The sequence below is a fragment of the Lepidochelys kempii genome, chromosome 5, assembly GCF_965140285.1.
Source record: "Lepidochelys kempii isolate rLepKem1 chromosome 5, rLepKem1.hap1, whole genome shotgun sequence".
NCBI classification, from domain to species: Eukaryota; Metazoa; Chordata; order Testudines; family Cheloniidae; genus Lepidochelys; species Lepidochelys kempii.
Genome location: NC_136384.1, coordinates 45,959,844 through 45,985,263, shown reverse-complemented (window position 1 = coordinate 45,985,263; position 25,420 = coordinate 45,959,844). Strand labels below are relative to the sequence as shown.

Below are 25,420 nucleotides of genomic sequence, written 5' to 3'. Positions count from 1 at the left end.
TACCACTCACTTCCTTTACCAATAAGAATCCCACATGGATAGGACTGCTAATCATCAGGTAAGTAGAATCTGTGTGGACAAGACACTATACAGCAACTGGATTCTTCAAGGTAAGACACCATGCTCTCTGAGTGATTGTCCTTACAGATTCTACTCTCTGTCACTGAAGAAGTTGTTTCAAGCCTGGAGGTGGAAAGAGAGGTCCTACTTGAAGAGTGACTGCAGGACAGCCTTAACAAAAGTTGGCATCAAATATGAAAGCCTATACGGAGGAATAAGTAGTAAGTAAATGAACCATGCTCCAGGCAACATCTCTACATATTTCAGATACGGGTATATTACCTAAGCAAGCAGTGGTGGCTACCTAAGCCCCTAGTGGAATGAGTTCTAAGGAGAGCCAAAGGCTCCTTCTTAGCTATCTGATACCCAGTCTCAATACAATAAAAAACCCACTAAATCCTTTCTGCAGAAGCCACAGTCAGATAGACACAATCTAAATAAAAGCATCATGTCTAGGGTATGAAGTTTTATTTCATGTTGGATGGAATGAGGTTTCAAAAAAACTGGAAGGTGGATGGATTGATTAAGGTGGAAATCCTGTCCTACCTTAGGAAGTAACTTGGTGTGAGGCTTAAGAGTGACCTTGGTCTTTTTGAAATAGGGCATAAAGGGGATCAGCAGGAAAGGCCTGAATTCTTTTCACTCTCCTGGTGGAAGTAACAACCATCAAAAAGGCTGTTTTCATTGATAGCTGAGAAAGAAAGCAGGTTGCCATAGGCTCAAAAGGAGAGCAAGAGTCCCATTAAGCCAGTGAGAACTATGTTGATGTTCCAGAAAGGTGAGGGGAATAGGGGGGTGTGGGAAGAGGACCTCTAACAGGCGGAAGATATGAGTGAGGCTCTTCGAAAACCTTGAAGCCATGAGATTTGAAATTTAACCCCAAACTGGAGGGTAATTTGCAGAGAGCGCTGCTAAATGTACCATGATTGAACTGACGAAGTCCAGATTGCTTCAGGTTAAGTAAGTAGTTCAGAATAACCAAGACTGAGGTTGTCAATGCAAGAGCTGCTGCTGAGCCACCAAGTCAGAAAACCTCTTCCATTCAGTTCTTTAAGTCATTTTGGTGGACAGTTTTCTGATTTTTGACAATGTTTTAGAATTTAGAATTAATAAGTCATCTAACCAGCATCCAGGCTGTCAAGTATAACAAATGCAGAGTACAGGTGCAAAATCCAGCCTTGCTTCTTGGAAATTATGTCAGTGAAAAGTGATTAAGGTGATTGGTGGACAGGCTGACAGATTCACCTGGGAGAAAAACAAAAAATGCCTGGCCATGTAGGGGCTATCATGACCACAGTGCCTTCATCCCATTTTAGTTTCCTGAGGATACTGGGTATCAAAAGAAATCGGTGGGAAAGCGTAGAACAGTCTCTGTGCCCACAGCAAGTAGAAAAGAGGACATCAGCAAACCCAGGCTTGACACGCCTTTGGAGCAAGATGTCCAGCATTTGTTGCTAAGTAGGGTAGAAAGGAGGCCCGCTATCAGGAATCACCACCTGAGCAAGATGTCATGGGAGGACTGAATCATGAAGGACCTTTCATAGTTCTCTGAAATGTCCCTGCTAAGTTGATCCAGTAGGGTGTTTTGTAGATCAAGTAGGCGGAGAGTTCCTGATCTAATATGATGAAGCAGTTTAGAAAATGTGTCACTTTTGAGGGAGTAGGGAGGATCTCTCCCCACTACCTGCCTGTTGGAGTGAATCACAGTAGTGTTGTCTGTCAGAACTTGAACAATGAGGACTCATAGAAGGAGTAAGAAAGCCTTGCATGCTAACTGTATGGCCCTGAACACCAGGACATCTATATACAGGATGGCCTCCTGTGCCAACCGTAGTCCTTGAATCTTGATGATCAAAATGGGCTCCCCTTCCTTGAGTGGAGGCATCCATCACTAAGGTCTTGGTAGGGAGAGACAGAGGAAAGGAAATGCTGTGGTTCTGCCTAGCAATTTAGTGAGGATAGGAATTCTGAAGGAATAATGACCAAGGGGGACTATGCTGGATCTGTTTGGTAGATATACTGATCTCAACCATCTTTGCAGAGTCTCAAGGTCAAGTCTGGCTTGCTGTGAGACATAGATGCATGCTTAAATGTATCCTAGGAGTTCAAGTACATCCTCACTAGTGTTTTGCGATGCATCTGGAGCCGTCTAATCGATTATCATTTAGAATCATTGCTGACGTAAGTATGTTACAGCCAATGTGAAATCTGACACTGTCCTGGTGAATTCTATAGTTCCAGTTGGAGGTCAGAGTGGACTTTGTTGACTTTTAGGCCTAGCGAAGCCAATAGGTGGAATATCAAATGAATTCAGTCAGTTATCTGCTGTGGGGATTTTCCCAAAGCCAGCCAGTTCTTAGATAGGATAAACTTGTTTGTCTCACCTCCAAAGATGTACAGCCAGTTTGATCAGGAATTTGGTGAAGACTCGAGGAGCTGCTGAGAGACTGGAAGGCAGGACTCCTTAGTGCTCATACCAGAAACCATGAGTACTTCCTGTGTACCAGATGGATGGAGATGTGAAAGGATGCATTTTGACCGTTGAGAGTTGTGAGCCATTCCACAGGATCCAGGGAAGGTATCATGGAAATTAGGGGGACAATACAGAATTTAACACAATGAACAAATATGTTGAGACATCAAAGGTCAAGGACGGGTGTTCAATTTCCTTAATTCCAAAGAAGAAAGAAGTGAAACCCTTTCCTTTGAATACTAAAGTGCACTTTTTCCACTGCTCCCAGTTGTAGCAGGGAGTCTACCTATTGTTTCAACCAACTCTCATGAGAGGGGTCCCTGAAAGAAGACAGAAGGGAGCAGGGTTGGAACAGTCTGCAACCGGATGGGATACTTTGGTCCGAGATTATCCCATTCAAGACTCCTCTTGGGGGGAAGTGGGGGAGGCAACAAAGGAAAAAGGGATCTGTAGGTGGTCTGATCAGTCGCTCTATACTCATGTAGAAACTGAAGGGTGTTTTGGGAGGAGAGGGTTTGTTTGTTTTTAAAACCAGCCTGTCCAAGTTACAGGGTGGTCACAGAGGAATTTCTGCTTCTTCCTCAGAGATTCTAATGGTATTTATTAAGACTAGTACTGGGGCAGAGATGTGTGCCTTTAGTAGAGCTGCTACCTCTTTTCTCTGCAAGGTGGGGACGCAGAGTCTTAGAAATGTAAAGTCACTTCTATCCTTGAAACTATAAAGAGTTTCAACTGCACTCCTGCTAAATAATTCGGTACCTTCGAAAAGGGAGATCTTCTATTATTATCTTTATCATCTGAGGGATCCTAGATGCTTGTACCTATGAAGAACACCCTATGGCGGCAGCTGACACCATAATCCCTGCCACTGCATTGGAATCTACAAGTGCAGCCTGTACTGAACTTCTTGCACTATGTTTACTTTCTGACATAAAGGTCTTTAAGCTCATCCTGATGGACTTTTGGCAGCTTATCAAGTAGCTTTGAGAACCTATCCCAGAAGAGGAAGCCCTATATACAGAACAAGGCTTGATAGTTGGCCATTCTAATTGGAGGCTCACAGAAGAAAGGACCTTTATGGCCTAAGAGATTCAGTTTCTTAGGACTCTCCTCACAAGGAGTGGTTCTGGGAGCTCCCTGTTACAACTTCTTGAGCTGCCTATACAACTAAGGACCTTGTGGTCAGGTACTGATAGAAATATTCCAACTTCTTGGCTGGGACCTCCTATCTGCCCTGCTGGAGGTGGCTGGGATAGACACTGAGATGTGCCAGATAACTTTTGTGACTTGAGAAGGCCCTTGTTCATAGGCAACACTAGTCTGCCTGGTGTCATTGTGAGAAGTATATCTGTCACAGGGTGGCCCTAGCCCTTTAAGAGGGATCAGGGCTAATGGATTTGTGACTCATCAGTAAGGTTACAATGTCACGGAGAATGTGGAAGTCACGAAATCCGTGACTTCCAGTGAACTCTGTGACATTGGGAACCCCCGCAGCTGACCAACCACCTTGCAGTGTGAAAAACTGCTGATTGTATTTGCTACTTAGGGTGTACTGAGCATACTCATTAACATCTGCTGAAGCCAACAGCGGGGGACCATTGCAAGAGCTCAGCCACCACTGTCCGTGGGGGATCCCCCTGCAACTGGCAGGCCGGCATCAACAGGGACCCTCCTCCCCCCACCACTTGCAGCTGCTCAGCTTCTGTGAGCAGCCAGTACCCTCACCCCGCAGCTGCCTCTGGCGGTGGCAGAGGGACCCTGGAGCTTCTCAGCAGCTGCTGGAAGGGCCATCCCCAGAGCTCCCCAGTGCCAGCAGCGTGAGGACCCCCACACTAACCAGCTGCCACTGCCAGTGGGGACCCCTCAGCTGCCCAGCCACCAGCAATGGCAGCAGAAGCACCCCAGAGCTGCTCAGCAGCTGTGGGGCCTCCCACAGCTCCCCAAACAGCTGCCACCGCTCGCAGGCCCCCCTTCCTCTGCAGCTCCCAGCCGCCTCTGACAGCAGCAGAGGGACTTCTAGCACTACTCAGCAGCTGCTGTAAGGGACCTCCCACCAGCTCTCCAGTTGCTGGCAGAGGGACTCTCCCCAGCTCCAGGGCAAAGCGGATCTTACAGCTCCCAGCTGCAGGCTGGGGGAGGGGGCAGGGTGCTTGACCCTCCTCCCTCCCCATTTCTGAAGTGGTCCAGTGGGTGGTCTCAAGCACAAGTAGCAATGCCGTACCTATTTGCTCTGAGGAAGAGGAAGCAGGAGAGGTTGGGAGAAGCACAGAGGATACCACTGAGTCTTCCTCATTCCTTTTTACTGGACAGTTTAGCACTGGCAGGTTTTAGGTGCGCAGCAGCCATTAGCGTATGTTGATGCGGTAGGCAGTCACATAACCTGGTACAGGGAGCCTCAGTAGCATGCACTATAGCATTGAAAACTGCTATACTGAGAGGCTGCATAGGCCACTGTGCCACGGAATCAGCAGGTGCTTTAATGGCACAGTAACTAGATGAGTGTAATGACACCTCTAATCAGGTCGCTTTCAAGTACTGAAACCAGCATCTCGGAATCTCAAAGATGACCCCTCTACTAATTGGAGCTAAAGGACCAAGTCCATCAGCTATGAGGCAATAAACAGACTCAAACCTCTTTGGTATAACCATTAGAGGTGTCCGAAGAGCCACTACTCAATAGTTTATTACACCGATTGGTTCTACCCCACATACATACAGAGGCAAGATCCTTACGTAATGCCATATTACCACAGTAGCTACCTCATCCTACTGCCTGCTGACTAGGCACATACTTTGGTGAGCACTGCCAGGCCTGGGGACTGCTTCAGAACATTCACAGACCTTGTTTAGTTTAAAATGTTTATACTTTTTTTTAATTCCTATTGACCTGTGAACCAGGGCCAGTCTATTGACTCTGGCAGCTAGGCCTTACTGCCCTGCAGACCAGGGTAACCCCATCAACTCTAGTCCTTAGGTCTCACTGCCTTGAGGTAAAGGACAGTCTGAGGGACGGTGTGAACTCACCCCACATTGGATAGGGAACCCCACCCCGCCACAGTTACTAACAGATTATTGACAACTCTGAGCTATACTAATTTAAGTACAACAGTCTGTTGGTCTTAGCTTAATTTTGAATGTTTACTAGTGGTAAAGGGATTCGCTGCTTTTTTTTTCCCCCAGTAGCAGAAGCAAGCAACTTAACTTTATTAAATTATAGAATCATAGACTTTAAGGTCAGAAGGGACCATTAGGATTGTCTAGTCTGACCTCCTGCACAACGCAGGCCATGGAATCTCACCCACAAACTCCTGTAACAAACCCCTAACTTATGCCTCAGCTATTGAAGTCCTCAAATTGTGGTTTAAAGACTTCAAGGTGCAGAGAAATTGTATTAACTATGTTTGTACAGCATCCAGCAAAATGGGTCCCAGAACGTGGCTGGAGCCTCTAGATGCTACAGTAAGACACGTAATTTTTGGTCAGAACTCCCTACAGCCATTTCCCACATCCCTTTTTAAAAATTTACTCCAAGTTCTGGTAGATCTGAATTTCAAGTACGGAATTTATCATTTTCTGTGAGACCTCTTTTGGGAACTTAATATGTGCTCAGTTTATCTTGGCTAAATCAAGATGATTTATTAATTTGAACACCTTTAGCATACAAGATAAATGTAACAGTAAGATAATGGGAAAAAATGGAAGGCAGATAAATCTAATGTTTGCCAAGTGGATGAGGCCCCAATTCCTAATGGACAATATTTTATTTTTAAGTTATGGATACACTGACAAATAGGGAGCAGTGATAAGGGGAGATTACTTACTGTAATTGGAGGTTCTTCAAGATGTGTGGTCCCTGTGTGTATTCCACACATGGGTATGCAGGCATGCCATGCGCTCAAGTCTAATTCTTCAAAGCAGTGTCCATTGACCCATATGTGCACATAGCTCTCCTTGTGCTCCCAATCGAGGGCATAAGGGGGAGGTTGACATTTCTCCAGTTCCCTCTTATCACAATCTTACAGGATCCAAAGCAGAGGGGAAGGAGGGCAGGTAGTGGAATACAGATAGGGACCAGTAAGAATACCATCTTCATAGAGAAGTAGGTCACGGCAATGTTGCCGAAGGTTTGAAGGACAGACCTGTGAATATCGACAGGACAAGGTTCCATTGAGGCGTAGGTTTAATAACCAGTAAAAAGGTCCTAATACGCCTTTCATAAATGGCACGGTAGTCAAGCGTATAAGACAGAATGTCTCTCCACCGGAAGGAGAAAGGCACTGATAGCGGCTATGTGTACCCTAGCAAGGACTGAAATCTAAGCAGAGGAGATGATCTGAATGTCCACAGTATCAGGCATATGGTGGTGGTGGTGGGGGTGATGTATCCGGATCAAAAAACACTGAGATTCAGTCCGGTAGCAGGCTCTAGTAGAATCCATTCTACTTCGGCTAAGCATTTCCTGGACAGAGATAGAGTATGAGTGTTCTATTTCCAATGCCCACCCAAAATTCAGGTTGTGAGATGGAGTGAGCCCAGGTTGTGGTACTTGATTTCCCCAGCATGAGCGGATTCAGATAGGTGGGCACATGAACATCATTAGGAGTTCTGAGAACCAGAACTGTCTGCGCCAGGAGGATGATGGTGGCCCTTTTGTGACATCTTCAGTAGAAATTGTGGCAGCAGAGAAAGGGAGGAAAGGTATATTTTGAGGCCATCTGTTCAGAGGAGTAGGAGAACAACATCCTGGGAATTGTGGCCTATAGCTCTTCTGGAGTAATACATGGGGAGCTTCCTGTTGGTCTGAGATGAAAAGGAGAGTACCCCACTGCACAAATATGTTGGTTAGAACTGTGTCGTACATCTCCCATTCATGTCTGTGAAAAAACTTCTGCTTAGCTTGTCTGCCTGTTACACTAATAAAAATGATACCAACAGGATCTTGGGGCAAGAGGGACAAGGCAAATTGTCACATTTATTGTAAATACAACAAAATATTCCTATATGCACTTTTTATATAGATCCATTCACACACACAGACATTCATACACAGGTTCTACATAAAGGTTGTTATAGTTACCAGCCTACATGTTGCTCATGCCAAGTCACTGGCCAGGTGGCCTGGACACGAGAGTGGAGCCAAGTCGTTGTCAGATGCGCATCTGATGCTCCTGGAGGGTGGTCGTAGAACCAGACTCAAAGAACACAGTCCCTGGACCCAATTTTCATAGGTCTCTGGTTCAATACAAGTCTATGGAAGTTGCTTCATCATGCTGAATTTACAATTGAGATGACCATCAATCAGCTCAATCAGCAGATGGTACATCCATGACAGCTCCATGATGGCTAGATGTTATCTTCTTGTTCTTCCTTGATGCATTTTGGGTGGATTCCAGTTTGCCCTCTGGGGGTCATCCAGTTATCTCCACTTTGCATATTCTTCGGCCCATCAATATCAAGGTTGAAATTCTTAGGATTAGGCTGGCACCATCTACTAACCAATTATTTCCCTGCTTCAGGCTCTCAATTCCATGCGCTCATCATTCATTCTTTTACTTAACAACACAATCTATGACTCTTGATTCATTTAACAAGTTTTATCCCACTATCTATTTTTCCCTCTTTGGATACCAAGATTTACATAGGCATGACAAGGGGCGCCCACTGGGGAAGAGCATCAGGGTGTTGTTTTAAAGAACAGCATTATTTCCTCAAAGTTCTTATCCCTTTCCAGCACAGACTCTTTGTCCTGTACCGGCCTGAAATAATTAGCACTTTGACCTTGCATTTGTTACAGAGTGAAATTCAACAGCATGGAACTGATGTTCATACCTTTTTACAATACCTATATACTCTTTTGTCTATCTTTATTTCTACTACTACATAATTATAATTCTATCATACTTATATAACTTTGAGGGCAATCCAACATGCCAAGGAGTTGTGAATGCCCAAAAGGTAGGCAGCTTATATCATAATGTGGTTTCAAAGACACCAGTTCCAAAGTGTGACAGCTTCCAAGAGGAGGGGACAAGATTTTGCTCCTCCAATTGTTTATATAGACCACTATGGTGATATTGTTTGACGTTATCTGTACATGGAGTGAGCATATAAGGGGAAGGAAGGCCTTACACACTAAGCGGACTGCTCTTAGCTCCTGTAAGTTGGTGCGTAGTTTGGCCTTTCTTGTGGTCCAGGTACCCTGAGCAGTATTGTGATCCAGGTGAGTACCTCACCCTGTAAGCGAGGCAGTCAGGATGGTGGCCTACAGTGTGGTAGGGTTGAAAGGAATCCCTACCATGATCCTGTGTGGATTGGACCACCAACTGAGGGAGATGAGAGCTCTGATAGGAACAGTGACATCAGAGTCACTATGATCTTGCTTGGTAGATAAATCGAATGAAACCAAGCTTATAGGCAGGGCAAGTGGAGTTTGGCAAATGGTGTCACGGAGGTGTATGCAGCCATGTGGCCTAGCAAATAAAGGCAGCTTTGTACTATAGTTTGCAGTCTGTGTGTCATGTGAGAGATCAAGCTGCTCATTATGTGAAACTTGCCTGTGGAGAAAAATGCTTGGGGGGGTTGGGAAGGAGAAAGAGTTCAGCTGTGCTCCTATAAAAATTTAACATCCTTTAGGTGATCAAATGGACTTTTCTTCAACCCCTACCATAACAAGAAGGTGTCCAATAAATTCTGTGAGTGACATGACTTCCCAATGAGATTGGCCCACCTGGAGCTAGTCATCTAGGTATGGAAACACCGTGTAGCCCTGACATCATATCTCGGCAACTACTACTACAGTGAGCATTTTCGTGAATACCTTGGGTGCCATACACGAAAGGGAGGACATGAAACTGGTAATGATCTTGGATGACCATAAAGCATAGGAGTTTCCTGTGAGATACGTGAATATTTATGTGGAAATATGCATCCTTCATGTCGAGAGCCACAAACCACATTCCCTCCTGAAGGGAGGGGATAATCAATGCCAGCATAATCATCCTGAACTTCAGTTTTTGAATAAAGATGTTGAGTTGTCAAAGGTCAAGGATGGCTCTCTACCTGCTGTCTTTTTTGGGGATTAGGAAATATGGGGAGTAGAACCTTATTCCATGGTAGTGAGGCAGGACACATTTTACTGCTCTACAATTTAAGAGGGATTCCACCTCTTGTTGAAGAATCATCTGATCAGAGTGGTCCCTGAGAAGGACTGGGGAGATGGGAAAGAAAGAAACTCTGTAGAGTATCCTAGATGGATAACCTCCAGGACCCAACTCTGTGGTGATCTTGTCCTAGGTGTGGGCGAAAAGGATAAGATGACCTCTTGACTTGTCTACGGGAGGCAAAGATTGCAACAATGGTGGTAAGCGAGGCTCAACTTGCATGTGAAAAATGGCCTTTGGCCTGCAGTTGGAAATAAGCAGAAGCTGTGGAAGTAGGAGTCTAGAAACAGGATCTCCGGATCCTCTGCCATTTGCATAGAGGCTCAGGTGGATGTTGGTAATATGGAGTGTGTGCAGGGGGCAGTCGCGGCTTAAAAGGCTGTCTCTGGTGTCTCCTCCTGGGTGCTAGAGTGTAAATCCCCAAGAATCACAGAGTGACTATTGAGTCCTTTAGCAAGTGAAGGGACTTGTCCATTTTTTCATTAAAAAGGTTGGTCTCATCGAAAGGAAGATTTGGGATAGTGTCTTGGACGTCTCTAGGAAAGCCTGATGACTGGAACCACCAGTCCCTTCGCGTGCCCAGCCCTGTGGACAAACTTCTGGATGCAGTATCTGTGGCATCTACCGCTGTTTACAGCTCCACCTTTGTCACTATTTTCCTTTGTCCAGAAAAGATTGGAATTGGGCTCTGTCTTCCATAGTAGTTTGGCTCTGAAGTCCGCATGTCTGACATAGCAAAATACTATTTCAATACCTAACAAAGCTTAGTAATTAGCTATGTAAAACCGCAGACCTGTGGAGGAGGAGACTTTCCTACCTAGGAGATCCAGTCTCTTTGAGCTCTTCTGTTCAGGAGTAGGTTTTTGAAAGTGCAACCTAGTTCTTTCCGTCGATGCCTGTACCAACAGCGAGTTAGGAGCACGATGGGAAAACAAAGTCAGCTCCCTTGGCAGGAATAAAGTAGCATCTTATGGCCCTTTTTGGTGCAGGTGCACAAGGTGCAAGTGTGTGCCAAACCACTCTGTCCGAATCTAATATGGCCTTGTTGATTAGAAAGGCTACTCTGGTCAGTCCTTGTGGCTGGAAAATGTTCAAGGTATTGAGGGACCTGGACCTCTTCCAGTGGGATCTGTAGATCATTAGCAACCCTTTGCAATAGCTCCTGGTATTGCCAGTGGTCATCTGGCAGCGATGGCATCATCTGGGGATGATGAGGAAGCCTCCGATTAGTACTATCGGTACCGTTGGAACTGGTTCCGGCGCTTCCTCCTCATACACCAATGAAGCTGGCTGGTGAGAGGGGGAGCAGCGGTATGACTCCTAGGAGCAGTCCAGGTGTCTCCTGCAGCAGTTCCAAAGGCCCCAATGAAGCCAGAAGAAGGGGTCATTGGACTCAGTGGTCCCCAAGGGGTTCGTATCTGGAGCAGTGGTAGGTATAGCCTCTCAAGCGCCTGTCGGGACTTCTGTGCTTTCTCAGAGATAATGATGCCTCCAACTCCTCTGATTCTAATGAAGATTCTGTTGGTAGCGGTAGCACAGTCTGAACTATGGTCCTTCTTCCCAGGGAACGTAACTGCTCCTAAGACAGCTGTAACAATTCCTACTCAGGGGTAAGGACATCCCTCAGGAGGACAGGGTGCAAGAGAAGTGGAGACTGCGGGTAAAGGAGGAATACATCTTCTGGGGGTTACGAAGGTCTCAATACCTCCCGGAGCCCAGGGAGTTCCAGCTGGGACATCTGAAGGACCTGGCTCACCTATCTTCACTAGTCGGTCTTCAGATAATTGAGGCAGTAGACCTTTACTTGTAGATGGGACTGGCAAGTGTCTGTCTTTTCGCTTCGATTCCACTGTCACACCAGAACCAGAGGATCCCTTTTTTTTCATACTTTTCATACAATCTAGGGGCCTTCAGCAGAGCTGATTCTGTGGGTTCCATCTGTGACATCTTACCCAGTCTGGACCAGCTCAGGAAGGAAACGTGTTTCTTATGGACAGTCCTCTACAGGGATCCATCCTCACACCCATGAGAGTTCCCCTTACTCTCATGGGGAGTCCTGCAGAAGGACTCTTTCCACTTTGGTGGTAAAGGCTTTGCTCAAGGCTCGAGCTTACAGGGGTGCTGCTCGTTGATTGAGGCTGATGTATATGGTGGTCTCCAGAGCCCAGGTGAGAGCAAGGCCTCATAGCCTCCTCCATCAGAAACTTGCTAAGACAGAGCTCTTGTACCTTTCTAATTATTGCACCGTGCGGATATATGTGCTTCTCTTAGGCAGTACAGGCACTGTTGATGCTCATCACTACAGAGAAGAGTGAGGACAGGAGATGCACTTCTGAATCTCGAGACTTTGGGCACTGTCTCAGGAAGGATTGCCCCTGGAATGGGGGACTATGGGGGAAGACTTATCCTACACTAACGGTAACCTTATGCGAACTAAAACTACTAAACTAGATATAAGAACTATTTAGAACGAGTTTACTATGCAGGTTACGCACTGAAGGTGGACACAATTTCAACTCAGACCACGCAGCAGTAAAGACCTGCACCACCCCTTATACCCTTGGTCAGGAGCACAAGGAGAGCTACTGAACATGTGCGGGTCAATGAACACAGCTTTGAAGAATTTCCAGGGGGCTCCAGATGTGGAGGGGGCGTGGTGGAGGGATCCCTGTACTGGGAGCTTCTCCCCTTGTCCACCCAACTCCCCTGTATCCAAACCCCCCTCACCTCCCACCTCCCCCATGGTGCTGAACTTCCTGTAGCCAGGGGAAGTTTCTGGTTTCAGAGTAGCAGCCGTGTTAGTCTGTATTCGCAAAAAGAAAAGGAGTACTTGTGGCATCTTAGAGACTAACCAATTTATTTGAGCATAAGCTTTCGTGAGCTACAGCTCACTTCATCAGATGCATTCCTATGAATTCTTATGCTCAAATAAATTCGTTGTCTCTAAGGTGTCACAAGTACTCCTTTTCTTTTTGGGACATTTCTGGGGATTCATCTGACCCAGCCCCAGCTGCTCCATGCAGGGAAGAGGGAGGATGGAGACTAACATCCCTGTGCAGCCGGGGCATTCCCAGACCGCCCCTCCCCCCAGTGATTTACCTCTCCCATCAGATGCCCAAACAGACATGACTGAGCTGCGGAGCAGGGGTGATAAGTATGGATGCGACTTGTCTTCGCTTCCCCACAAAAACCATTTTCTGCAAGGGGGGTGGGAGCATTTTTATGTTGAGCCACAGTGGCGCAGAATTTCCCTAGGATAGCTTTTCAACATTTATGGTAAAAGACTACTTACCTATACAGTTTTTGGATTGCATGGGCTGCATTTTTTCTAACATAAGGAGATAAATCAGCAGAAGCTTCTTTAATAGCAAGCATCATAATAGGAACAATAATTGGCACACGGATACTAGATAAAACTCTCAAAGCACTTGCACGGATTAACTGATTAGGATCCTAAAAAGAACAGAAACAAAACAATATAAGTAATACTGCAGAAATTTATCATTATTAAAACACGCAATGAATACTGCAATGACTGAGGACATATTAAGCCACGTGAATGCCATTTTTTTATTTTACTGTTATTAGTCTGGCTTTAATTTCAGGTTCACTTTGCTATTGTGCAAATTTATGTGGAACTTGACACCAGAGAAAGTTTCAACAATCTGAAAAATACTGCATATATTATGAGGAGCTGCCAAACATAACACCACATTAACAAGTTTTATTTATGCAAATGAAAACAGGAAAAATGAAGGAGAAGGAAGAAGAGGGAGAGAGAACTGTTATAAAAAAATAATAAATTTTTCTATTTATAATTTTAAAGTCTTCCACAAATTCAGGCATTTTGAAAGTTGTACAACCCAGATCAATCTTAATATTACATACAGCTTCCCCATACATCAAGACTGTAAAATAGAAAAATAAATTAAACATGAATGCTGCAACAAAAAAGATGCCTTTTCTAACATCTTCGCCTTTTCACCAATAAATCCTGTTTAATCATTTTTTCGTTTTTTTCCAAAAAAATGACATGCCCTTCTCCTACAGTCAGTGGGGATGAATCTTGAACAGACTACAGGGGTGTACGTAGTACATCATTCCCACCTCTCACTTCTCTGGGAGGCACTCAAGTATCAAGACCCCATCCCCCTTGGGAGCTGCACAGGAGTCAGGCTGCTGCAGTGAGGACTACACATCCTGTTTCTCCGCACTCCTGTCCATGTGGCCCTCCTGCCAGTGGCAAGCTCTGAAAGCCATGCTGGGGGCACCACAGGGCAGTGGAGGCTTCTGCTGCCCCACCTGAAGCTGCCAGGTACAAATGAACGACTGGGAAGTGTGGGAAACATTGCTCACTCAATTTAACAGGGTATCTGGATGATCCAACTGGACACTGGGAACAAAGCTTCAGGTACAATCCAAAGCAAAAAAAACTCCATTGACCCCCAGACCTTTCAGGATTTAAGAGGCCAGTTCAGTGGAAATTGCAAAATTTAGAGTTAAGGAAAGATTCCAGCGTGTCCAGCCCATCCTTGAGTATCAAATGATAAGACATGTAGTATATCTCTGGTACACCCTGGATTGGCTTCATCCACAATCCCAGGGTACCTCATGTGCCTGACTTTATGTTGCAGGATAACAGGACTTGCTGAGGTTCTTATTAAGGAAGCTCTTGGAGGGTTGGTTCAGACACAAACACAGTAGATGTAGGGGAGACAGGCACCCAATAACTGTACTGGGTTTACTGTTCAAATATTTCAGAATATGCAGTTCGGGGGGGGGGGGCAGGCAGCTTCATTCAAAACAGCATTTGTTGTGGCTTCTCTAGCTTTCAGGAGTAGCAAGGTGGTGCCACAGGCAGCAAAGAACTGCTCTAGGTGTGCACTGAATGTACAATTTAAGAAAGGATCAGTGTCTTTAAAATACAGGTATTCAAAAAGTGAATAAGTAGGAAAAGGGATTATGGTTGAATTAAGGGAATTCACAGATTAACAGTTATGTCTTGTGAAGGTAGTCAAAGGATTTTTAGGAATAGGGGACTTGGAGCCAGGACCACTATTCTTACATAGGAATGGAGCTGCCTCACCCAGTATAAATTCACAGCAGTCATAAGAAAGCTGTCATAGGCCTCAATCCTAAAAATTTTGGTACACGTTCCTTTAGGTTTGGAGTAGTAGTGTCTGCAGCACCAGGTCTGACTTTCAGCAGGTCCAGGCAATTGGGCACTGGCAATCAGAATGCTACAGGACCTATGTTCATCCTAATGTTGGGTTGCTGGGAGATGCTGGGAGACCACACCAACCCCGTCTAACATTTGCGCTTGCAGGAGACATTGAAAAAAGAGTCAATATCTGGATCTGTGGGCACACTATCGTGCATTAGACCAACAAGAAGGCTGCCAGATCAGCAGTTTATTTTCCAAGGCTGAAGCCATATGCCTTCAAGGATACAGCGAAAGGGTCATGTTATGGGATCAGATCATGCCCCTTCTGCACTCACTGATGCTTGAAAGGCAGCCATCAAATGCTGTGATTACTCACCTTGGTGTAGCCCACAGAGCTAGCTTAGCATTTTATTTTACTTAGCAGTAAAATAAGGAACCTACAGACCTGTATTCTCTGAGACACTGGCTTAAGCAGGTTAGCATAAGTGAAGCATAGGTCTATGACCTTTAGCACAGACAAAATGGCCCAACAGTTAATGTAGATTTTGGGGAACCAGAAATAGCTTCCTTGAGAGGGGATTTGGTACATAACCATAGGAATACTGAATTGATACTAGGCTTTCAATAAAGTCATTGGTAGATGTTTAACCAAAAACTTGCTTTTGCAATAGTTAACATATATGATGAGTTAAGAGGCATTCATATGTTAACCTATAGGATTCATAAGAGGCATTCATATGTTACTCTATAGAATGCAGGCACCAAATATTAGTAGGGTGAGAAAGTTAGATATGGACACAGGAGGCTGGGCATCTGAATTATTATTCATGACACTCCCTATAACAAGTCAGGCTACCAGGTAGGAGAGGGCAAGCTTTTCATCAATGACCCTTAAGCTCTTCGCTGTCATTCTCCTTCACCGACCTTCAGGCATTGGTGTCTGCACCATCAGACTCATTTGGCATGCAAGGAACAGGGCTGGTCCTTTGTCTCTTACCACCAAGGTCCCCAAGGAAAAGCGAGAGTATAAGTGTATATGAGTATATGCAAAGAATGACACCAAAAATAACCCTAATATTATATTATTGCTATTTGTTTGGGTGGTTTGGAGCTTGCTTGTCTTTACAGATTATGTTACCAAAATTGGCTAAGGCTTTGCTTTGCCCGCAGTGCGAGTGTCTTTGCTATACACAACTGGGTTCCCCATGGGACACTGAATTTCTTAATTTTAATTCTGTTGTATCTGATTCTGGTACTAGAACCCTCTAACCTGCCGCCCCACTCCCCCGGCTTATTACATTAGTATTAATTGGAAGCCAATACAATTATTAACCATTGAAAAAAGTCAGGGCACATTAAAGAAAATTACTTCTGGGCTTGTAACAAACTGAATTTAAATATTCGGATCCAGAGGGACGTGGAGTTGATTAGGCAGTTGTGGCCACACACACTATGGTTTGGTCAGAGATGCTCACAAGGCAAGTTTGGCAGGGAGCCATTGAGCCAGCCCACGTCAACAGGGCTCCAAAAAAATTTGAACATGAAGTGACCAGGGTAATTTTTGGGGTTAGTGGTTCAGTAATCACACAAAGGGACAGCCAATTCTCTAGGCCCGATGTGTTGTGTGGTGTTTTTTTTTTTTTTTTTTTTTTTAGGGACAACTGAATCCATCTGTTGGATGCAGGGCCCAACATTTGGCTCCACGACCTTCGGGAATGGATCAGGCAGGAAATAGCTACAGGGCAGCATGGGTGGGGGGTGCAAACATACTAAATGTGGCACTCCCAGTAGCCACTGTACAGTGTGGATAAGACTAAAAAGTGACCAGCTCCCAGAGGTAAATTAGACCTGGGATTTTGCTGGCAGTCCTTTTGCCTATGGGAAAAAGGAGAGACCTGAAAAATCCTTCCTTCGTGCCAGTACACAGTGGGAGGTGGAAGGACTCATAAGTGAGCTGAGTTCTAGGAGTCAACCCTGAGTAATTTGCTGCATGATGGGAGTTCTGAACACTGCAATGGACCCAGTTAAATGCTAATTAAATACAGGGAACATAATACCCCTCCCAGCATTAAGGTTGCAACCTGCTGTTTAAAATCCATCCTCAATGTTTGTTGATCAGTTGCCTGTGTCCCCTGATCAATGGAATTTGATAAGAATGTACGTGACATTTTAAAACTAAGTTTTTTGAGGTTGGTTTTGTTTTGCTTTTTTGAGGGGGAGGAGGACTGAACCGGGGTGGGGGGCTAGCTTGATTGTCCAGCAGTAGCATAGACTATTTGCATTTGGGAGCACCAATATTAATTTGTACCTTCACTCCTGGTTTGAGAACATTGGGAAAGCAACTTTTAGCCCCGATGAATGACACTTTGCCTGTAATAAACTTTCTGATTAACTCAATAACAATATAGACTGGATCCATAAGGAGTCATATGCTGCTCTTCTTGGCCAGATGCACAGGTAAACAGAATGTCAAATCTGTCAGTAAGGGGGCAAAAAATCATCAGGCCCCCAAAATAGGCTTCTGTGAAGGAAGAAAAGTAATTCTCTTTAACGTGTATGCCACATGCCAAGACCTCTGCACTAAAATATCTTTCTAAATCTTTGCCACCCTATTTCAGAGGTGGTTCTAAGTTTTAGTTATCTGATCCCATTTTCCCATTCCCTCCTACCCCATGATTTTAACTTAGAGTTGAGGAAGTATAACAATATTAGTCCCACTGGCTCTTACTACTAGGACTAATATGGGTGACAGCCCAGAATTTTCTTTAGGGGATTTACTTTATTTAATCTATTTTAGGATTTTATGCTGCTACCCCCAAAAGCAATCCAAACACCTTCCATGTAAAACCGGTTAGCAGAAGTTTACTTAAGGGAAACTCTGGCTCTCCTCATTTTTCAGGGTATCAGGTGTCAGTACAGACCCTGTGACACTGCTGGAACAGAGGAAGAGCAGGCAAAGATATGTATTTTAAGTACGTAGGTTTCAAAAAAAAAGTTTACATTTTTAAGTGAAGTATTTTTCTTCCTGTTTCTAACCACTACTTAAAGTTTTTTAAATATTGTTTTTGTTACTTCCAACCATGCAATTTAGTTGCTAGTTACTGTATTTAACACCTTTAAAAAAAAAAAAAGCATAAAAGTCAGGTGCAAGTCACACGGAATCAATTTAAACTCAGATATTTATTAACTGCAGCATACAGTGTTTTCTATATCTGGAGAACAATTGAAGATACCTATATTTTTGACAGCACATCAGGGCAATTAACTATATTTACTCACCTTCAGAGCTCGCTGAAAAGTGCTGATGGACAACAACGCCAGGTCCTGCTGCTCCTCTGCATAGCGCATCAGATAAACGTACACCAGTTTTTTTATCTAAAAAAACAGAATATAGCATCAGAGAATTTAAGAATTCTACATGACCACATAGAAATCTAAACTACATTTCTTACTTGAAAGGCAAAACAGAGTTGCCAAGGGGAGGAATTGGCAATCCAAATTTTGTATTTATGATTAAAAGCATTCCTGAATAATCACATGCTCAGTGCCTCAGGAAGAAGGGTCATTCAAAACTTCCTAAATTACAATAAATCAAGAATTCCTGATGTCATGCAATAAGATAGCAAGAAAAATCAGATCTACCTTTGTCCTACACTACAGGTATTTGAAAAGTACTCCTAACTGTTGATCTACCACAAGGGATGCAAAATTAAAAGCATTTTAAAAGCTTAGAACAGTGGACCCCAAACTGCTAAGTGCCCCCCATGGGGGGCATGGAGGAAGGTTCATGAGAGGTATGGGGGGGCCCCCACAGGCCAGCGCCCACAGGGGGCGAGAGCACCACCTAGCCATGCTCTACTCCAGCCCCACCCCTGGACCTGGCTCCCAGCCCCACTCCCGGGGGGATTGGGGCAGACAGATTCCATTACTTGTAAGGAGGAACACAAAATAAAAAGTTTGGGGACCACTGCCTTAGAATGAATAATTTCCTTAGTACTCAATTTAATTCAGACAGACAATTGTCCCACTTTCAGTTTATATAAGTTACACTACAACTTGCCCCACGGCAAAGCCTCTGTATGTCACGTAAGCACAGAATACATTTTTTTATGTTTGTGTTATAAAATGACTATAGGGGTTTATAATGGAAACTCTGAAAGACACTTTACTACAGCTGTGCTATAATTACTGTCACTACTGGAAAAAAGATTTGTGCCAGTTCTGGCAAAAAGCATAATATTAAATCACAGAAGGTACAAAACACTATGTTATTTGTTGTTCTGCTACAGACAAGTGGCAATCAACATTGACCACAAGAGGCCTATGCAATGAATGACTGCAGGTGTGCAGAGAAAACCTCCTTTCTTTGAAACCACTCTGTGATTAGAAATAGGAGTTCTTAGTGCTTCTTGTCTACACTATTCTTTCATCATTTACCTTCATTCAATGTTACAACAATCCTTTCTGTAAAACTAATAACAAGGCCCCATTAGGCTTGAGGAACACAGACAGATCTCTTTAATTAGTTTATCCATAAAAGTACAGCAAACTCCATGAGTTATTGAATAAGACTTTGATTATTTTTGTTCTATACTGCCAGTTAGGTCATTTTTTGCATCTTTTGACATCTAATGCCATGACGCATGTAACAGGGCAGCACGTACTTGTAAAAATGAAATTTACAAGATACTTTTGTAACAATAAAGTGCCCTTCAATTCTCTTAAGAGAAATAAACATGCTCTAATGCTTTTACTTCATATTAGAGTATGAAGTATGGATCAAAAATTTAGGAGCATGTTTAGACAGGAAAGACATCTATGGAATAAGAAACCATTTTATAAAACCAACTAAAACATTTAAGATTACATGACGAGGACAAGTACATATATTTTTCCCCCTATATACAATGGTTACAGATGAACAAAATTTGGTTATTGCTTTAGGGAATCATCAAGATCAATATTCTAAAAGTTTGACCTAATCTATTTCAAATAGATACCAACAGAGTCAGAAATAATTTTGAGAATTCAGTTAATAGAAAGATAGAAGACAACCAAAGGGCAGGGTTATTCACCTTGTGCAATAACTGAGGTTCTTCAAGATGTGTCCCCCTGTGGGTGCTCCACTTTAGGTGTTTGAGCGCTCCTGTGCTTGTAATTGGAGATCTGTAGTAGAAGTACATTTAGATGCTTCCAATAAGGGGATCTTAAACCCATGTCAGGAGGCTAAACTAAATGACATCAGTTATGGGTCAAGAACACGAACTGTAGCTGAGAAAAATGACCTTCACTCTGGAAAATTGGAATTTCTGCTTTTTAAATGGGCTGTAATTAACAAACTATGACTACCTGGTACTATGCACAATCCTTCACGGTTTACAGAGATAGTAACCAGTTAACTTACATATTCACCTTTACCAGGCTGAATATCACAGCACACTGGTAGATTGAAGAATTACCTAACTTCAAAGTTAGCTATCATCCACGGAAACCTAATGTGGAGGTAGATACTCGATCCAGAATGCCTCCTGATATGGAAAAACAAATTGCCAAAATATTCAGAAGACGCAAATAAAGATGATGTTTAGGCTGTCTGACAGTCCTTGTATATACAAAGAGACAGCAAAGTATTTTGGTTACCAGCTGTTACTGCTAATTCTTTAGTAGTAGAAGACTTCACCACGGGTTATATCCCCCCAAAAGTCTATTCCATTAGAAGACGTTTTGGCAACTCAGAAGGAAGATTTAGCAGTTGCTAAAATTCTTCATTATAAGTCCTTGGGACACAAACTGAATAACCAAGAACACAAGAGCATGTGGTAAGGTCCACTTCCCTGATGCATGAATGGTATTGGTTGCATTTGGCTACAAATGGAATACTTTATTAGAAAACCAAGTTATGAAATCAACTGGTACTACCTGAAAAATACACCTTTAAAATCCCTCCTGGCCAGAGGAAAAACCCTTTCACCTGTAAAGCGTTAAGAAGCTAGGATAACCTCGCTGGCACCTGACCAAAATGACCAATGAGGAGACAAGATACTTTAAAAGCTGGGGGGGGGAGGGGAAGAGGGGCGAGAAACAAAGGATCTCTCTGTCTGTGTGATGCTTTTGCCAGGAACAGAAAAGAAATGGAGTCTTAGAATTTAGTAAGTAATCAAGCTAGATATGCGTTAGATTCTGTTTTGTTTAAATGGCTGATAAAATAATCTGTGCTGAATGGAATGTATATTCCTGTTTTTGTGTCTTTTTGTAACTTAAGGTTTTGCCTAGAGGGATTCTTTATGTTTTGAATCTGATTACCCTGTAAGGTATTTACCATCCTGATGTTACAGAGGTGATTCTTTTACTTTTTTTTCTTCAAACTAAAATTCTTCTTTTAAGAACCTGATTGCTTTTTCATTCTTCTTAAAATCCAAGGATTTGGGTCTGTGTTCACCTACACAAATTGGTGAGGATTTTTATCAAGCCTTCCCCAGGAAAGGTGGTGTAGGGTTTGGGAAGATTTTGGCAGGAAAGATGTTTCCAAGCGGGCTCTTTCCTGGTTATATATTTGTTAGACACTTGGTGGTGGCAGCAATAAAGTCCAAGGGCAAAAGGTAAAATAGTTTGTACCTTGGGGAAGTTTTAACCTAAGCTGGTAAAAATAAGCTTAGGGGCTTTTCATGCAGGTCCCCACATCTGTACCCTAGAGTTCAGAGTGGGGAAGGAACCTTGACAATCAAGGACCACAGGAAAAGATGGAACTCTTAGCAGCAGAGTGAGTAATCAGTCATGCAAAAGGTATTGGTTTTATTGGCCAGCGATGAAGGAGAACACTGAACATTACATAACTAGAGTCTGGTACATGTGCCAAGCAAAACAAACCTCACCAACCTACCAGAGCTCCATCTAACTGAACATAATAACACAGTCAATAGATTTTGTGCACATAGTCAGAAGTAAAGGAGGATATGAATACATCTTAGTCATAAAAAGAAAAGGAATACTTGTGGCACCTTAGAGACTAACAAATTTATTTGAACATAAGCTTTCGTGAGCTACAGCTCACTTCATCGGATGCATGCAGTGGAAAATACAGTGGGGAGATTTTATATACATGGAGAACATGAAACAATGGGTGTTACCATACACACTGTAACAAGACTGATCAGGTAAGGTGAGCTATTACCAACAGGAGAGGGGGAAAAAAACCTTTTGTAGTGATAACCAAGGTGGGCCATTTCCAGCAGTTGACAAGAACGTCTGAGGAACAGTAAGGGGGGGAAATAAACATGGGGAAATAATTTTACTTTGTGTAATGACACATCCACTCCCAGTCTTTATTCAAGCCTAATTTAATGGTGTCCAGTTTGCAAATTAATTCCAATTCAGCAGTCTCTCGTTGGCATCTGTTTTTGAAGCTTTTCTGTTGTAATATTGCGACTTTTAGACTTTCTGGTCTGTAATCGAGTGACCTGAGAGATTTAAGTGTTCTCTGACTGGTTTTTGAATGCTATAATTCCTAACGTCTGATTTGTGCCCATTTATTCTTTTACATAGAGACTGCCCGGTTTGGCCAATGTACATGGCAGAGGGGCATTGCTAGCACATGATGGCATATATCACATTGGTAGATGTGCAGGTGAATGAGCCTCTGATAGCGTGGCTGATGTGTCCCTATGAACAGATAGGCCCTATGATGGTGACCCCTGAATAGATATGTGGACACAGTTGGCAATGGGCTTTGTTGCAAGGATAGGTTCCTGGGTTAGTGTTTTTGTTGTGTTTTGTGTGGTTGCTGGTAAGTATTTGCTTCAGGTTGGGGGCTGTCTGTAAGCAAGGACTGGCCTGTCTCCTGAGATCTGTAAGAGTGATGGGTCGTCCTTCAGGATAGGTTGTAGATACTTGATGATGCGCGGGAGAAGTTTTAGTTGGGGACTGAAGGTGATGGCTAGTGGCATTCTGTTATTTTCTTTGTTGGGCCTGTCCTGTAGTAGGTAACTTCTGGGTACTCTTCTGGCTCTGTCAAACTGTTTCTTCTCTTCAGCAGGTGAGTATTGTAGTTATAAGAATGCTTGATAGAGATCTCGTAGGTGTTTGTCTCTGTCTGAGGGGTTGGAGCAAATGCAGTTGTATTGTACAGCTTGGCTGTAGACAATGGATTGTGTGGTGTGGTCTGGATGAAAGCTAGAGGCATGCAGGTAGGAATAGCGGTCAGTAGGTTTCCAGTATAGGGTGATGTTTATGTGACCATCGCTTATTAGCACTGTAGTGTCCAGGAAGTGGATCTCTTGTGTGGACTGGTCCAGGCTGAGGTTGATGGTGGGATGGAAATTGTTGATATCATGGTAGAATTCCTCAAGGGCTTCTTTTCCATGGGTCCAGATGATGAAGATGTCATCAGTGTAGCACAAGTAGAGTAGGAGCATTAGGGGACGAGAGCTGAGGAAGCATTGTTCTAAGTCAGCCCTAAAAATGTTGGCATACTGTGGGACCATGCGGCTACCCATAGCAATGCCGCTGATTTGAAGGTATACATTGTCCCCAAATGTGAAATAGTTATAGATGAGGACAAAGTTACAAAGTTCAGCCATCAGGTTTGCCGTGACATTATCGGAGATACTGTTCCTGACAGCTTGTAGTCCATCTTTGTGTGGAATATTGGTAAAGAGGGCTTCTACATCCATAGTGGCCAGGATGGTGTTATCAGGAAGATCACTGATGGATTGTAGTTTCCTCAAGAAGTCAGTAGTGTCTCGAACATAGCTGGGAGTGTTGGTAGCATAGGGCCTGAGGAGGGAGTCTGCACAGCCAGACAATCCTGCTGTCAGGGTGCCAGTGCCTGAGATGATGAATGCAGGATTTCCAGGTTTATGGATCTTGGGTAGCAGATAGAATACCCCTGCTCGGAGTTCTAAGGGTGTGTCCGTGCAGATTTGCTCTTGTGCTTTTTCAGGGAGTTTCTTGAGCAAATGGTGTAGTTTCTTTTGGTAACTCTCAGTGGGATCAGAGGGTCATGGTTTGTAGAATGTGGTGTTGGAAAGCTGCCTAGCAGCCTCTTGTTCATATTCCGACCTATTCATGATGACAACAAACTTCAAAAACAGACTCCAAAGAGAGACTTCTGAATTAGAATTAATTTGCAAACTGAACACCATTTAATTAGGCTTGAATAAAGACTGGGAGTGGATGTGTCATTACACAAAGTAAAACTATTTCCCCATGTTTATTTCCCCCCACACACACACACACACACACTGTTCCTCATACGTTCTCGTCAACTGCTGGAAATGGCCCACCTTGATTATCACTACAAAAGGTTTTTTTTCCCCTCTCCTGTTGGTAATAGCTCACCTTACCTGATCACTCTCGTTACAGTGTGTATGGTAACACCCATTGTTTCATGTTCTCTGTGTATATAAATCTCCCCACTGTATTTTCCACTGCATGCATCCGATGAAGTGAGCTGTAGCTCACGAAAGCTTATGCTCAAATAAATTTGTTAGTCTCTAAGGTGCCACAAGTATTCTTTTTTTTTTTTTTTTTTTTTTTGTGGAAAAAGACAGCTGCTCCACTGAAAGGTCTCTTAGTCATAATGGATCATTTCACTAGGTTTGTCCAACCCTCCCTACCACCATATCAGAAAAGACTGTAGCAGACAAGATCTTCAGTTAATTTGGTTTCCCCAAAAGGATTCATCATGATCAAAGGACAGAGTTTGAAAATAATCTATTCAGAAGGTTACAGCACTACTGTAAAACTGTGCCATCTCACACAATCAGAGCAATGGACAAGTAAAAAATCCTAAGCCAAATTCTGCTGGCTATGTTGAGAACCTTGCCAGAAGAACAAAAGTAAATTGAAAGGACTCCCTCAGAAAGGTAATTTATGCTTATAATGTACTTAGATTGAAGCACCAGGGATCTCACCCTTCTATTTATTATATTAAGGATCAGCACATTTGCCTGTTGACATTGCCTGTGGCCTACCTATAAACTCTGAATCTGCACCTGGGAACCATAAAGATTACATTGAGAATGGAATCAGCAGATGAAAGTAGCTTACGTTCTCAAAACATCAGCCACCCCTAGAAAGAATCATCATAATCAGAGTGCACAATGCTGCCCTCCTGCCAGGTGACAGAGTACCTATCTGGAATCTTTCAGAGAGAAGGGGATTAGGCAAATTAAGATCCTATTGAGAAGACAGAATTCATGTAGTACTTCAAAGGAAAGGAGAATAGTCCTATCTATGAAATAAAAGCAGAAGATGGAAAAGGACGTAACTGGAGTTCTTCAGTGAAATCTTCTCATTCTCTGTGACTTCTTACCTTTGGATATACCACTGCCCTCCCAACCCCACAACAGAATACATGAGAACAAGGCAAACTAGCACAACAGGAAATCAAAATGAGGCCAGGAATTCAGACTCCAGTGATACTGATAGTGAGAGTGAAGATGAACCTCATTATGTGATGGGACATGGCACAGAGACTCTGATTCCAGATGCTGAATCATTTGATCCACAACTGGGAAATACAGAGGATGTGAACAGGGAACAGTTCAGACTGATGTGACAATC

General features: G+C 43.5%; 1 protein-coding gene across 8 annotated transcripts in view; it reads right to left on the bottom strand.

Annotated features, from left to right (window-relative positions):
* AP3B1 (adaptor related protein complex 3 subunit beta 1) overlaps positions 1-25,420 on the bottom strand; it is a 346,467-nt gene that overhangs the window by 246,761 nt on the left and 74,286 nt on the right. For 7 of the 8 annotated variants that reach the window (XM_073344162.2, XM_073344164.2, XM_073344167.2 and 4 more), the window contains 2 exons: positions 18,137-18,232; positions 12,986-13,146 (listed from right to left, as the gene is read on the bottom strand). In XM_073344162.2, coding sequence (XP_073200263.1) covers positions 12,986-13,146; positions 18,137-18,232 — 257 coding nt within the window. Of the gene's footprint in view, positions 1-12,985; positions 13,147-18,136; positions 18,233-25,420 lie in introns of those variants that run through there. The other variant, XM_073344166.1, reaches the window with a different exon arrangement.